This window comes from Salmo salar, chromosome ssa02 (genome assembly GCF_905237065.1).
Source record: "Salmo salar chromosome ssa02, Ssal_v3.1, whole genome shotgun sequence".
NCBI classification, from domain to species: Eukaryota; Metazoa; Chordata; class Actinopteri; order Salmoniformes; family Salmonidae; genus Salmo; species Salmo salar.
The window spans coordinates 36,719,931-36,733,020 of NC_059443.1; the positions used below are offsets into that span (position 1 = coordinate 36,719,931).

At 43.0% G+C, this 13,090-nt stretch overlaps 1 protein-coding gene across 9 annotated transcripts in view; it reads right to left on the reverse strand.

Annotated features, from left to right (window-relative positions):
• Positions 1–1,867: 1,867 nt before the first annotated feature.
• LOC106582030 (DNA-binding protein SATB1) overlaps positions 1,868–13,090 on the reverse strand; it is a 58,802-nt gene continuing 47,579 nt past the window's right edge. For 8 of the 9 annotated variants that reach the window (XM_014164707.2, XM_014164722.2, XM_014164730.2 and 5 more), the window contains exons 12-14: positions 6,259–6,468; positions 5,976–6,017; positions 1,868–4,497 (exon numbers count right to left, since the gene is read on the reverse strand). In XM_014164707.2, the coding sequence (XP_014020182.2) occupies positions 3,907–4,497; positions 5,976–6,017; positions 6,259–6,468 (843 nt within the window). In that variant the 3' untranslated portion in view covers positions 1,868–3,906. The remainder of the gene's footprint in view (positions 4,498–5,975; positions 6,018–6,258; positions 6,469–13,090) is intronic. The other variant, XM_014164738.2, reaches the window with a different exon arrangement.

Sequence of the window (13,090 nt, forward strand, 5' to 3'; positions counted from 1 at the left end):
GAAACCAAGATTAAACTCTTTGGCCTGAATGCCAAGCATTACGTCTGGAGGACACCTGGCATCGTCCCTACGGTGAAGCATGGTGGTGGCAGCATCATGCTGTGGGGAGGTTTTTCAGCGGCAGGGACTGGGGGACTATTCAGGATAGAGGGAAAGATGACCGGAGCAAAGTACAGAGAGATCCTTCATGAAAACCTGCCCCAGAGCGCTCAGACTGGGGCAAAGGTTCACCTTCCATCAGGACAACGACCCGGTGAATGTCCTTGAGTGCCCAGCCAGAAAAGAATTTGAACCTGATCGAACAACTCTGGAGAGACCTGAAAAGAGCTGTGCAGCGACGCTCCCCATCCAACCTGACAGAGCTTGAGAGTAACTGCAGAGTGGAATGGGTGAAACTCCCCAAATACAGGTATGCTAAGCTTGTAGTGTCATACCCAAGAAGACTCGAGGCTGTAATCGCTGCCAAATGTACTTCAACAAAGTACTGATTAAAGGGTCTGAATACTTATGTAAATGTGATATTTCAGTTGACATTTTTTATACATTTGCAAAAATTTCAAAAACAGTTTTTTGCTTTGTCATTATGGGGTATTGTGTGTAGATTGATGAGGGAAAAAAACAATTGAATCAATTTTAGAATAAGGCTGTAACGTTACAAAGTTTGGAAAAAGTCAAGGAGTCTAAATACTTTCCGAATGCACAGTATATAGAGACACACTTTACTTCTTCTCTTCTACTGTTTTTCTACTGCTGTAGATATACTGCTGTACATATCATTTATAGTATATATTGTCATTTTATATACGCATAGGTTGCATTTGGATGACTGATAGTGTTATTTGGGTTGTTAATTGGATTCGTTCTGATATTACTTGATTTCTTGTTTTTATTTTTTTTATTATTTATGTACTTGTTTGACATTTTCCTGCACTGATAGGAGTTAGTGACAAACATTTCACTGCACCCACTATAACATCTGCTAAACTGTGTACATGACCAATGAAGTTTGATTTAATACAATTTCAGATATTAGTTTGATTATAACTCAAAGATGCAAAACAGTATTTTTCTTTGTCATGAGATGTTAGATAATGTTCCCTTCCATACTGCAGTGTTTGATCTAATGCACTCTGGGAAATACATTTTTCAGATATTTTTTAACATATTTTTATGGCAAATATGAATTATTATAGACAACCCACAACATGATCTTAGAATATTTCCAGACCAGTGTACTTAAAATAGTTTTATAATAATGAGTTTTAAAAATTAAATGTTTCAACTTTATGCTACATGTTATTGGTAACCATACATTATGTCAAAATACACATTTCTATGGTGATAAATGAGCCATTTGAATTTAATTGAATTTAATTCTACTTCTTTTAATTCAATTCAAATTCTGCTTCAAGCAGGGTGTGGCCAATTCAAATTCAAGATTCAGATTGGAATTAAAGAGCCATTTGTAACACAATTCAGATTTGATCCCAACCCAGGTATGTACACTCTTAGAAAAAAGGGTTCTTCGGCTGTCCCCTTAGGCAAACCCTTTTTGTTTCCAGGGAGAATCCTTTCGGGGTCCACGTAGAACTCTCTATAGAACCAAAGGGTTTTCTACCTAGAACCAAAAAGCGTTCTTCAAAGGGTTCTCTTATGGGGACAGAACCATTTTAAGTTCTAGATAGCACCTTTTCTTCTAAAAGTGTACAGTGTATATTAAACTACAGTGACCATTTCCCCTTGAATTATAAATAACCTAAAGTGCTCAAGAACTCAAATCTCCGGTGATTGAAGCCCTTAGAATCCCCTTATGTGAATATGTGATTCAAGCATCTGTGCATTTCTCCTCCTTTGCTTCAAACACACACAATGTTACACTGGTCTTTATTTTGAAAAAGGAAAAAAAGAGCAAAACCTCAAGGGAATCCAGCCCAGACTGGCTGAAACATATCCAAGGGTGTTAACAGGTAAAGGTCATTTCTGTGTGGAGCAGACAAACACCTGAATTCACCTGGGGTTCAGGGAGAGGTCAGGGCACCTGTGCAGTTTTGACACATTATCTCCCTGTAGAGGGCTTCGTTAGCACAGGAATTAACACCCCACTTTTATTTACTTTTCAGGTCTCACAGCTACTTCAGACGCTCAGGAGAGTATCAAGATAAAAGATGCAGGAGTGGAGCTCATGGTCAGTGGTTTTCAAAGGTATTGGATATGCACATATTGTTAAAAGTGTTAACTTCTGCATAGAAATAAAAAAAAAGGACAAATATAAATTGTGATACTTACAAGTATTACACTTTTTAGGATAAAAAATGAACTAATTTGACTGAAAAGTCGTTATATGTTGATACATACTGTTGAATATGGTAAGTGAAACCTTCTATAGGTGCAAGTAGCGTGGTCACATGAATGGCAAGAATCTGGGGTACAATACAAACAGTTTAATTGTGTAATTAACAATAAAGAACCACTCCTAGTTAAACAATTTCTGCATAAAGAAACCGAGAAACACTTATAAAACAGTCAGTTGTAACAAAATAACTGGTGTTCTCATTGAAATAAACTCATAAAAAAGAAACACTTTTTTATACAGGATATTTATACAGGAATAGCTTGAATTGGATTGTTAACCAAAGGAAGACACATTGCAGACATCGATATTCACACAGATTGCATATGTTTTTCTTTCTAAGGTGTTCTATAGGTTAGTAATTTACCTAAGCTTATTTGCATGATAGTAAAAATTGCATACAACATTAATTGTGAAGCTTGTAGCATGAGTTGCTTGACATACAGCACTTTTATAGGCAACCTTTAAAGCACATTTTCCATTTAAAACGTTAAGACACTTTTTGTTTTTACTGCCCATCAAAATTACATTTATAAATAGAAAAGGATCATTGAAATAAAAAAAAGGCTATGTAACAAACTTTCCAAAAAAAGTAATTACATCAGAAACACTGCATGAACTGCAAATAAATAATGTAGAAGACAACAAAAAACAGAGTTTGTGATTCACATTTTTAAACTGTGTGACTGATTCAGAAAGTACAGTGACAAAGGTTTTGCAAAATAATCTAATCGGCAGTGCCATATAGTACAAGGCATTTATTGGCATAGTTTCTTTAAGACTGTATTTTTTTTTTTTTTTTACAGTTAATATAATGTCTATATATATATTTATATTTCTTCCTAACAAATAATATGTAACGATTGAGCTATTCTCGGCGACGCACCTGGGGTGCGGTTTGCGTTCCAGAGTTTGAGTGATCCGTAATCACCGTCATGTTTTTCGCTTTTTCAAAGAATAACTCATTTGCCAGCAGGCTTCCAGACTTAGTACCTCATCATTAAGGCCTTGTCATCCACTTGGTCCTCGATTTAATATGCATTTTAAAAAATCCAGTTAAAATTACATACGTAAACACCTATCAAAGTCCTATCAAACTCCATGGGGGCTTTTTATTATAATATCAGTAGCTCAAAAAGAAAGGAAATCAGTGTAAAACAACAGACATTAAGTGCAGTCAGCAAATATCCACGGCAACATACTTAGAATAATTTTTTGTGCAGGTTATTTAAATGATGCATTAATCTTTACAGTGAATAATACAAGTTTTACAAAATCAGAAAAAGCAATACTTATTCGTATTACTGTAGTCTGTGGAAATGGGGGGGTTCCAGTGTGAGAATGGTAGCGTTGCGTAGCCTTTCAGTCTGCATTGATACATAAATGCTACTCGTACGCATAGAGTCCAGACTCTGCATTGATAAAACACTACTCTTTACTCTCGCAGCGGTCGCACTGCGCTAGCCAGACCATTACCCTTTAGCATTGCATTCAGTCTCTGTGTGTACAGCAGCACTACTCTTTCAGCACAGTGTTCAGACTGGGGGACGCTCTCTCTACTCCTTGGGCTCGTGGTCAGATTCTGAAAGGGCCTCGGCACGGGCCAGGTGCTCCTCGATCTTGATGGAGAAGATGGTGCTGTTGGTCTGTGTGCTCTCTTCCAGCTCCTTCAGCAGCTCGGCACTGCCCTCCCTGAAGTCCGACAGCTCCTCCTCGAAGGCCGGGCTGCTGCTACTGCTGTTGCTGGGTTCCTTGGGCGGCTTGGCCGGGTGGTTGACGTAGAAGCGTTGGTTCTGGAAGAACTTGATGATGGTGAGCTTGGGCAGGTCCAGCTGGGCCGACAGAGTGTGGATGGCCTCCTCGTCTGGGTACATCCCCACGTCCTGGATGAAGCTTTGCAGAATGCCTAGGGCCTCTTGGGAGATCTTGCCCCCGCCGGAGCGAGCCTTGGTCCCCCCGCCGCCGCGGCCCTGGTCCTCTGTCTCTGCCGGGGAGGCGGTGGGGGGCTGGCGAGGGGGAAGCCTGGGGCCCATGGGTGGTTGCTGCTGCTGCTGTTGCATGGGCTGCTGGGACAGTGGAGGCTGGGAGGGGTGCTGGAGGGACATGGGGAGCTGCTGCTGCTGCTGGGGCGGTTGATGGGTCTGAGACTGTGGTGGGAAAAGGAGGGTGGGGGGAAACAAGAGACAGGATGTTATCAGTGAACACTTATCGGCGACTTAATAACGCCTTTAATTCAACTCAATTGAGTTGTGTAGAAAAATGGGCCCACTGTGTACAGAACAGACGCTCCACTGGAGGAATTTCCATGTAATATCTTATTGAATGTAATCAGTTCTTGGGATTTTTTTTTTTCAGGAGGAAATTGTGTCTTTCATTGTGGGGTAGAGGCACCAGTACTCACATACAAACCTGCACACACACACACACACACGACACACACGCATGCAAACACGTACAAAGACACTGAGACGCCGGGAATTCACACGGAAACTGTCCATTCTGATTGGTACTGTCGAGCTTATCAGACCCCATTCAAATGATATTGCCAGACTGCAATAAACAAACTCAATGTGTGTACAATTCAATACGCGATCGCCGCCGATTGCCATGGGTGTGAGAATGCTAACGATGGCCTTGCTTTGCCGTCAGTATCCCGCTGGTGTAAACACATTACACATTACTCCTAAAATGTCTCATTGTTTGAGTGGAGAGAGGGTTGAGTGGGCAACTCGTGCTCTCTATTGAACACGCAACAGTTTTTTTCCCCCTGAGTCAGACCCACTCCAATTGGAGTTTGGTAATGAAGTTTAGAAAACACAGCACTTTACAGATAGCTTATCAGCCAGCTGCACATCTTCACTCAAAGATCCCATTTTACACTACAACACACATATAGGGAGCTGTAATAAGGGAAGGTTAGCCAATGAATGCCGGCTTCTCTCCACATCTGTGCGTCACTGTTTTGCAACAGGTTGAGAACCAGCTTTTTAATCAGTCGACTGACCTGGGTTGACAGAAGTTCAACGCCAACACCAATAAGCATTATGAAGTGTCAGTAGTTCCTCTATGCATTACAGTACTGAGACATTTTACTGGAAGCCAAATCATTTCTATTTCATTAGCGGTTAACTTTTCTGCGAAGTATCCCAAATTGGTACATTTTTTTTCACTTTTTTTAATCTGATATTAGGGTCGATGAGAAAAATCTGATTATGGTATTTCTACACTGGTGGTTTTGTATGGGACTGGCCATATGTTTCTGCCTAACAAAATAACTGATCAGCCATTCAGCTGCCACTATGTTTAATAGAAGTATTTATGTTTATAATTCACAATTTTAAAAGTTTAACGTGAGTCTCAGGTTTTTGTGTTAATTTGCAAGCTGCCTTTTTAAAAAGAAAGCTTAGATAAGTTAAAAGTAAAAGTAACTTTAAAAAGTAATTCATTAAAAACAAACATTTTGACTGTTACTCTGTTTGTGATGAATAGAGATCATTTGTAGAAATGCCCCCTTACTGCTGGTTATTACGAACACCAGATAAGTACAATGTAAAACTAAGGGATAATACTGGTTGCTTATTTGAAATCACAACATAAATGATAGAATATAAATTCTCTCTCTCACCTGTAGTGGATCTGTGTGGGACATATACATCAGAGTTGGGTTCTGTGGGTATAGACATCAAAGTTGGTGTCTGTGCTGTGTGTGTGTGTGTGTGTGTGTGTGTGTGTGTGTGTGTGTGTGTGTGTGTGTGTGTGTGTCTATCTCCTCTCATCTTCAATGGATGTGTATGCGTGTCCACTGCACATAGGTACGTGTGTGTGTGTGTGTGTGTACATGTCTATGTGTATTTATGTGCTTGTGTGCGGGCATGTATGTATTAACGTGCACGTCATTGCCTCCTCACCTGCATGGGGTCAGTGGACATGTGCATCGTGTGTGGGGGCCGGTCGGCGTGGTGCTGCTGCTGGCCAGCCGTGCTCTCCTGTTCGTAGATGGCGTCACGCTCCGCCTGGGCCAAGCTCAGGAAGCGGCGAATCATGGACAGGTTCTCCCACAGCGTACGGTTCTCCGGGCTGGGGTCCTCCTTCCAGCGCAGAAGCTCACACAGCCAGCCCTTTACCGAAAGGAAACAACAGAGAGGTTTAGCCTAACCCTCCACTTTAACTGCTGTACTCACACAGAAAGAAACCCTGACCAGGGGCGGAGAGTATACCCTTAGCTATAACTTTTAGCCCATACCTGTAACATGCCAATCTAATACAATTATAAAGGCAGCAGAAGAACACATTCTGGGACCATTAGGTATGACAACATACACATGTATGTAGTATTCATAGTATGTAGCACAAAATGAAGGACCCATTTAACAGTTTACATGACACATTATACTCTAGCCCAGCAGAGGGCCATGAGAGATGGGACTGTGGGCTATAGAGAACTGTAGCTATACAATATGAATTTACACAGGGCATGTATCTGAGAAGCCACAGTCAAAGGCAGCTTGTGTGTGTGACTGTGTGGGTGCAGCTGAGCGGTACAGTACAGTAGATGGAGCTCTGTGATGAGGTCCTGTGACTCAGTTATACAGCGCTGGATGTGGAGGGAACTCAACTAGGCCATGTGAGGGCAGGGGGGTGATCACCATGACAGAACTGAAGCAGAGGGTGAGAGAAAATAGTGTGAGATGAAGAGTAGAGAACAAGGGAGCCAGAGAGGGAGAGAGAGAGAGAGAGAGAGAGAGAGAGAGAGAGAGAAAGGAAGAGATAGAGAGAGAGAGAAGGGAAGAGAAACAGACAGAAAAATAGGGAATTTTAAATGACCGTGGCTAAAAGAGAGCTGTAACGGGTGAGAAGGCAGAAGGAGGGAGGGAGGGAAGGAGGGAAAGCAGCTTAATTTAGGGAGGGCGAGAATGTGAGTGTGTGTGTGAGAGAGAGAAAGAGAGAGAGGGAGTTAAAGAGGAGAGAAGGGAGAGCGACTGAAGCTGTTCAGCCGGTAGTCTGTCCTGGCAGCGTGACAGAGCAGTACTGTAATCTCCCAGCCAGAGTGCGGCAGCACCTTTCCTTTCCACAGGATTACACTGCGCTGGTCACACACACACAAACACACACAAACACATACGGGGCAGAGCCACGCCACCACACTGCATGCAAGAGATAACTCAGCATTTCTGTTGTCCCTTGTTCCAACTCCTCCCCTAAGCCACATCAAACCCAGGAGAGTTTTGGAGAAAGCCGGGAGCAAGGGAGGGAGAAAGAGGGGGACAGAACGAGAGAGACAGAACAAGAGAGAGAGAGAGAGAGAGACAGAACGAGAGAGACAGAACGAGAGAGAGAGAGAGAGAGAGAGAGACAGAACGAGAGAGACAGAACGAGAGAGAGAGAGAGAGAACCTAAAGACTGCGTGCCCACCTTGTTCTTCTGCCACGTTTATTGTTTCCTTTTTTAATTTGCATGCAGAGGGATTTGGACCGCGTTACCACTCTGATGTCTGTTGGTTTCCGCTGATTCGGTATTGAGGAACACCCCTCTTTTCGCACCCACATCCCACCCCGCTTATTCAGAAACAGAACTAAACCACACTACCAAGGCACGATGAAGTAATCCAACTCAAACACTCCCCAAACTAGCAGGATTAAACCCAAAGTGCTAAAGTCAGTCAAACAAAAGGCCAACATGAACCCCATAGTAAGTCCTCACATAAATTAACTAGCTAGTTAAAAATAACTACAGTAAAAACAAGAGGTACATTCTTAATATGTTGTCACTATGCTATTTATATTTTGCTGAAAACTCGTTGATAGAATGTTCTACGACTAAAGTAAAGGAAGTTTGACGCAGAGAAGTTTAAACTGGTAAAATTATCACAAAAGTGTAGCTAATGTCAAAATGGCAGCTTCCCTTAGTTGTTCTCACACAAGTGGACAGTCAGCGTTTTCCCTGGTGCTTTAAAGAGCTGAAGTTGTGTTTGTGTTTGTCTAATTGCATTGCTTCCACAGGCCTGGCAGAAGCATTGAGGGGAGAAAGAGAGGTGGGAGAGCTGGTCAGAGGAGGTGGCTCTTGGCTCTCTTGCCAGCAAACTCAGGGGGAAAAAAACTTGGTTTCGGTCAAAAAAACGTGATGTGAAAACTTCATTTGGAGTGAGGATTTCTGTCTAATAATCACAATGACAATGTGACGTGGTGGAAAAATCTAAAATGGTGTTCCAGCTTACTGTAATATCTATGACTTACCCATTGTTTCAACTTCTACTTGAAATTGTGCTGACTTTCAAAGCTTTAGATAGACTGTGCAGAAATGTATAAGCAGCATCAATTGGTGTAATAGTTATTAGGTTGGCTGCACAATGCATGTTGTGTTACTGTGTTGAAACAGGCACTTACAATAACAACCAAACATCTCTGTTGCTCTGTGTACCTCGTCCATATTGTTCATTTCCCCCCTAACAACAGTGTTTGGATACGCTGTACTTACACTGCTCACCAATTCCGAACTACCTCGAACTCTCTCAGAGTTAGTGAAGCGCTCTCTATAAATAAAAATTTATTATTCATAATGATTAGCATGGAGAATGGAGCAGTGAGGAGAGTGACCACCCTGCCTGTTTGTTCCTCCAATCTGACCGTCAGCACACGGGCTGAGGGGGTGAAGAGGTGCAGAATGACAGAGTAGTAAACTCCTCAGCAGCTCAGCCCAGCAGAGCTCCCATTGTATAGCACAGTATAAATAGCAACCAGGCACTCTGATTTATTTCGCTCCCAACACAATGGCTGAATTCATGCGCAAGATTCACCCAACTATGCAGCGGCACACCGTACCATGTTTGTGTGTGTCTGCAGCAGTCACAAGCTGCCAATGAGAGCATAGGCATGCTCTGTCAGGGAACAGCCCGGTATTCACGCCCACCCCTCTTCCCTTCACCTCCCACCCCTCTTCCCTTCACCTCCCTCCCTTCTCCCTCCACAACATGGATGCACATTACTGCATCAATAAACAACACCCTGCTGTGAAACCCTGTATGGAAAAGACAGAGATAGAGAGGGCTGTCTCTACAGTCACACGGCAGGGCCGACACCTATCTCTAATCTCATTTGGTCATTATCGGCCCCATCAGTCCACCACCGAAAAATAAGCCGGCAGATGTCGACCAACTCTGATTCTCTTTTTGTTAGGTGGGGGGGGGTGGGGGGGGATTATAACACAATTAAATTGAATATGGTGCTTTATACAATAATTGTCTACTCTGAAACAAAAGCACATTTGACCTTGTAGAAGCAAAAAAAAAAAAAACTGTGACAGTTGGGAGAAATAGATTGCGATCCATTGTTGTGGCTGGACTTGTGGAACTTGTCAGAGGAGGGATTAGGAGCCAGCCAGACTCACATCTCTGTCCGAGAGGGCGAGAGAAATGAAAAGTAGGAGAGACAAAGCATTATTGTCTTTCCCTCCTTAAACCTGGCATAGTGCCCAGCTCCACTAGCAGACAATGCTATGCAGATAAATGCAGCTGATAACACGGTATGTTCAAACCTGTTTCTCCTCTGCAAGAGCGTCACCTTAGAGCGCGTTCCCCCCACACAGTTACCAGCACTGGGTTGTAAATACGGCGCCATGCCCATCTGTTGATGGGAAATGCCGACCTGCTTGATGCTCGGCATATGTGAATCTCCTGCAACAATAAGCAAAACTTTACTGTGGAAAACCGACCCAATGTTTTGTGTGTGTGAGGAAATCTTAATATGCAAATAAGGCAGGTCCGAGCGCCTATTCAAATAGTCTTTGGCGTGGAGAGAGGAGAGGGGTGGGAACAAGGAGGAAATGGGGTCGAGGCCCTTAATTGAACTCAACCATTCTTCCCCCGGGAGAATTGGAGGTCTAGCTACCATGTGGCCTTCCTGAAAAATACTACATTCACAGTGCTGACTAGAGTTGGGATTCCTTCTACCTGTCTCACTCATTCCATAATAAAACAATGAGTAAAGATTTTGAAGCAAATAAGTAGAGTAAGTAGTACAAATAAGTCAAATCAAATAGTATTTGTCACATGCGCCGAGTTTAAAAATAATAACAAAATAAAATAGTAACACAAGGAATAAAATACACAAGAATGGAGCTATATACAGGAAGTAGCAGTACCAGATCACTGTGGAGGAAGTAGCAGTACCAGATCACCGTGGAGCTATATACAGGAAGTAGCAGTACCAGATCACTGTGGAGCTATATACAGGAAGTAGCAGTACCAGATCAATGTGGAGCTATATACAGGAAGTAGCAGTACCAGATCAATGTGGAGCTATATACAGGAAGTAGCAGTACCAGATCAATGTGCAGAGGTACGAGGTATTTGAGATAGATATGTACATGAAGGCAGGGTAAAGTGACTCGGCATCAGGATAGATAATAATAAGGTATTTGAGGTAGATATGTACATGAAGGCAGGGTAAAGTGACTAGTCATCAGGATAGATAATAATAAGGTATTTGAGGTAGATATGTACATGAAGGCAGGGTAAAGTCACTAGACATCAGGATAGATAATAATAAGATATTTAAGGTAGATATGTACATGAAAGCAGGGTAAAGTGACTAGGCATCAGGATAGATAATAATAAGATATTTGAGGTAAATATGTACATGAAAGCAGGGTAAAGTGACTAGGCATCAGGATAGATAATAATAACACTAAAATAAAGAACAGAGTAGCTGTCACGTTCGTCGTAGGAAGGAGACCAAGGTGCAGCGTGCGTATCGTTCCACATCTTTTATTTTAATGTGAAACTTAGCAAAACAAACAATAAACTATAAACAAAACACAAACCGTGACGACAGAGGTGCAACATGCACTAACTCAAAATAATCTCCCACAAACACAGGTGGGAAAAACAACTACTTAAATATGATCCCCAATTAGAGACAATGATGACCAGCTGCCTCTAATTGGGGATCATATAAAAATCCAAACATATAAAAAAGAAACTAGAACCAAAACAACATAGAAAATGTAAACTAGACAAAACCCCCAGTCACGCCCTGACCTACTCTACTATAGAAAAATACGAGCTCTCTATGGTCAAGACGTGACAGTACCCCCCCCCCCCCCAAAGGTGCAGACTCTGGCCGCAAAACCTGAAACCAAAAGGGAGGGTTGGGGGGGGGTTTCTAGTGTTGGTGGCGGCTCAGGTGCAGGACGAAGAACCTTCTCATCCCGCGGATCCTCCCGCATCGGAGGTGGTTCTGGTGCGGGACAAAGAACCCTCTCATCCTGCGGATCAGCCAGCGTAGGAGTCGGCTCTGGCAGTGCATTTGCCATACCAGGCGGTGATGCAGCCAGTCGGTGATCAGGCCTTCCACCGTCGTGTTGTCAGAAAACTTGATGATGGTGTTGGAGTCGTGCGTACCCATGCAGTCATGGGTGAACAGGGAGTACAGGAGGGGACTAAGCAGGTACACCTGAGGATCCCCCGTATTGAGGGTCAGCGTGGCAGAGGTGTTGTTGCCTACCCTCATCACCTGGGGCCAGCCCATCAGGAAGTCCAGGATCCAGTTGCAGAGGGAAGGGTTGGTGATGAGCTTGTATGGGACTATGGTGTTGAACGTTGAGCTGTAGTCTGTTAACAGCATTCTCACATAGTTATTTCCCCACTTGTCCAGGTGGGAGAGGGCAGTGTGAAGTGCAATTGAGATTGCATCCTCTGTGGACCTTTTGGGGTAGTATGTGAATTGGAGTGGGTGTAGGGTGTCTGGGATGATGGTGTTGATGTGTGTCATGACTAGCCTTTCAAAGCACTTCATAACTACAGATGTGAGTGCGACAGGACAATCGCCATTTAGGCAGGTTACCTTGGAGCTCTTGGGAAAAGGGACAATGGTGGTCAGTTTGAAACATGTTGGGATTACAGATTGGGACAAGGAGAGATTACAAATGTCAGTGAAGACACTTGCCAGCTGGTCTGCACATTCTTTGAGAATGTGCCCTGGTATTCTGTCTGGCCCGGCGGCCTTGTGATTGTTAACCTGTTTAAATGTTTTTCTCACATCGGCCACGGAGAGCGAGATCGCACAGTCATCCGGAAAAACAGAAACTTTCACGCAAGGCACAGTGTTATATTCCTCGAAGCGAGGATAAAAGGCATTTAGCTTGTTTGGGAGTTCTGCATCGCTGGGCAACTCACGGCTGTGTTTCCTTTTGCAATCCGTTATCATCTGCAAGCCCTGCCACATACAACGAGCATCGGAGCCGGTGTAATAGGATTCCACCTTCCTCCTATATTGTCCTTTTGCATGTTTGATGTCTCATCGGAGGTCGTAGCGAGCTTTCTTTCATGCGTCCATGTCCGTGTCCCGTTTCTTGTAAGCGGTAGCTCTAGTCCAGCAGGTAATGCCTGTTTTTTTCGTTGGACATGTTCTTATAGTAACTGTGGGGATGACATTGTCTACAGTGCCTTCGGAAAGTATTCAGACCTCTTGACTTTTTCCACATTTTGTTACATTACAGCCTTATTCTAAAATGGAATTCTAAAAATCCTCAGCAATCTACACACAATACCCCATAATGACAAAGCAAAAACAGGTTTTTAGACATTTTTGCAAATGTATAATTTTTACAAAACAGAAATACCTTATTTACATAAGTATTCAGATCCTTTGCTATAAGACTCGAAATTGAGCTCAGGTGCATCCTGTTTCCATTGATTATCCCTGAAATGTTTCTACAACTTTATTGGAGTCCACCTGTGGTAAA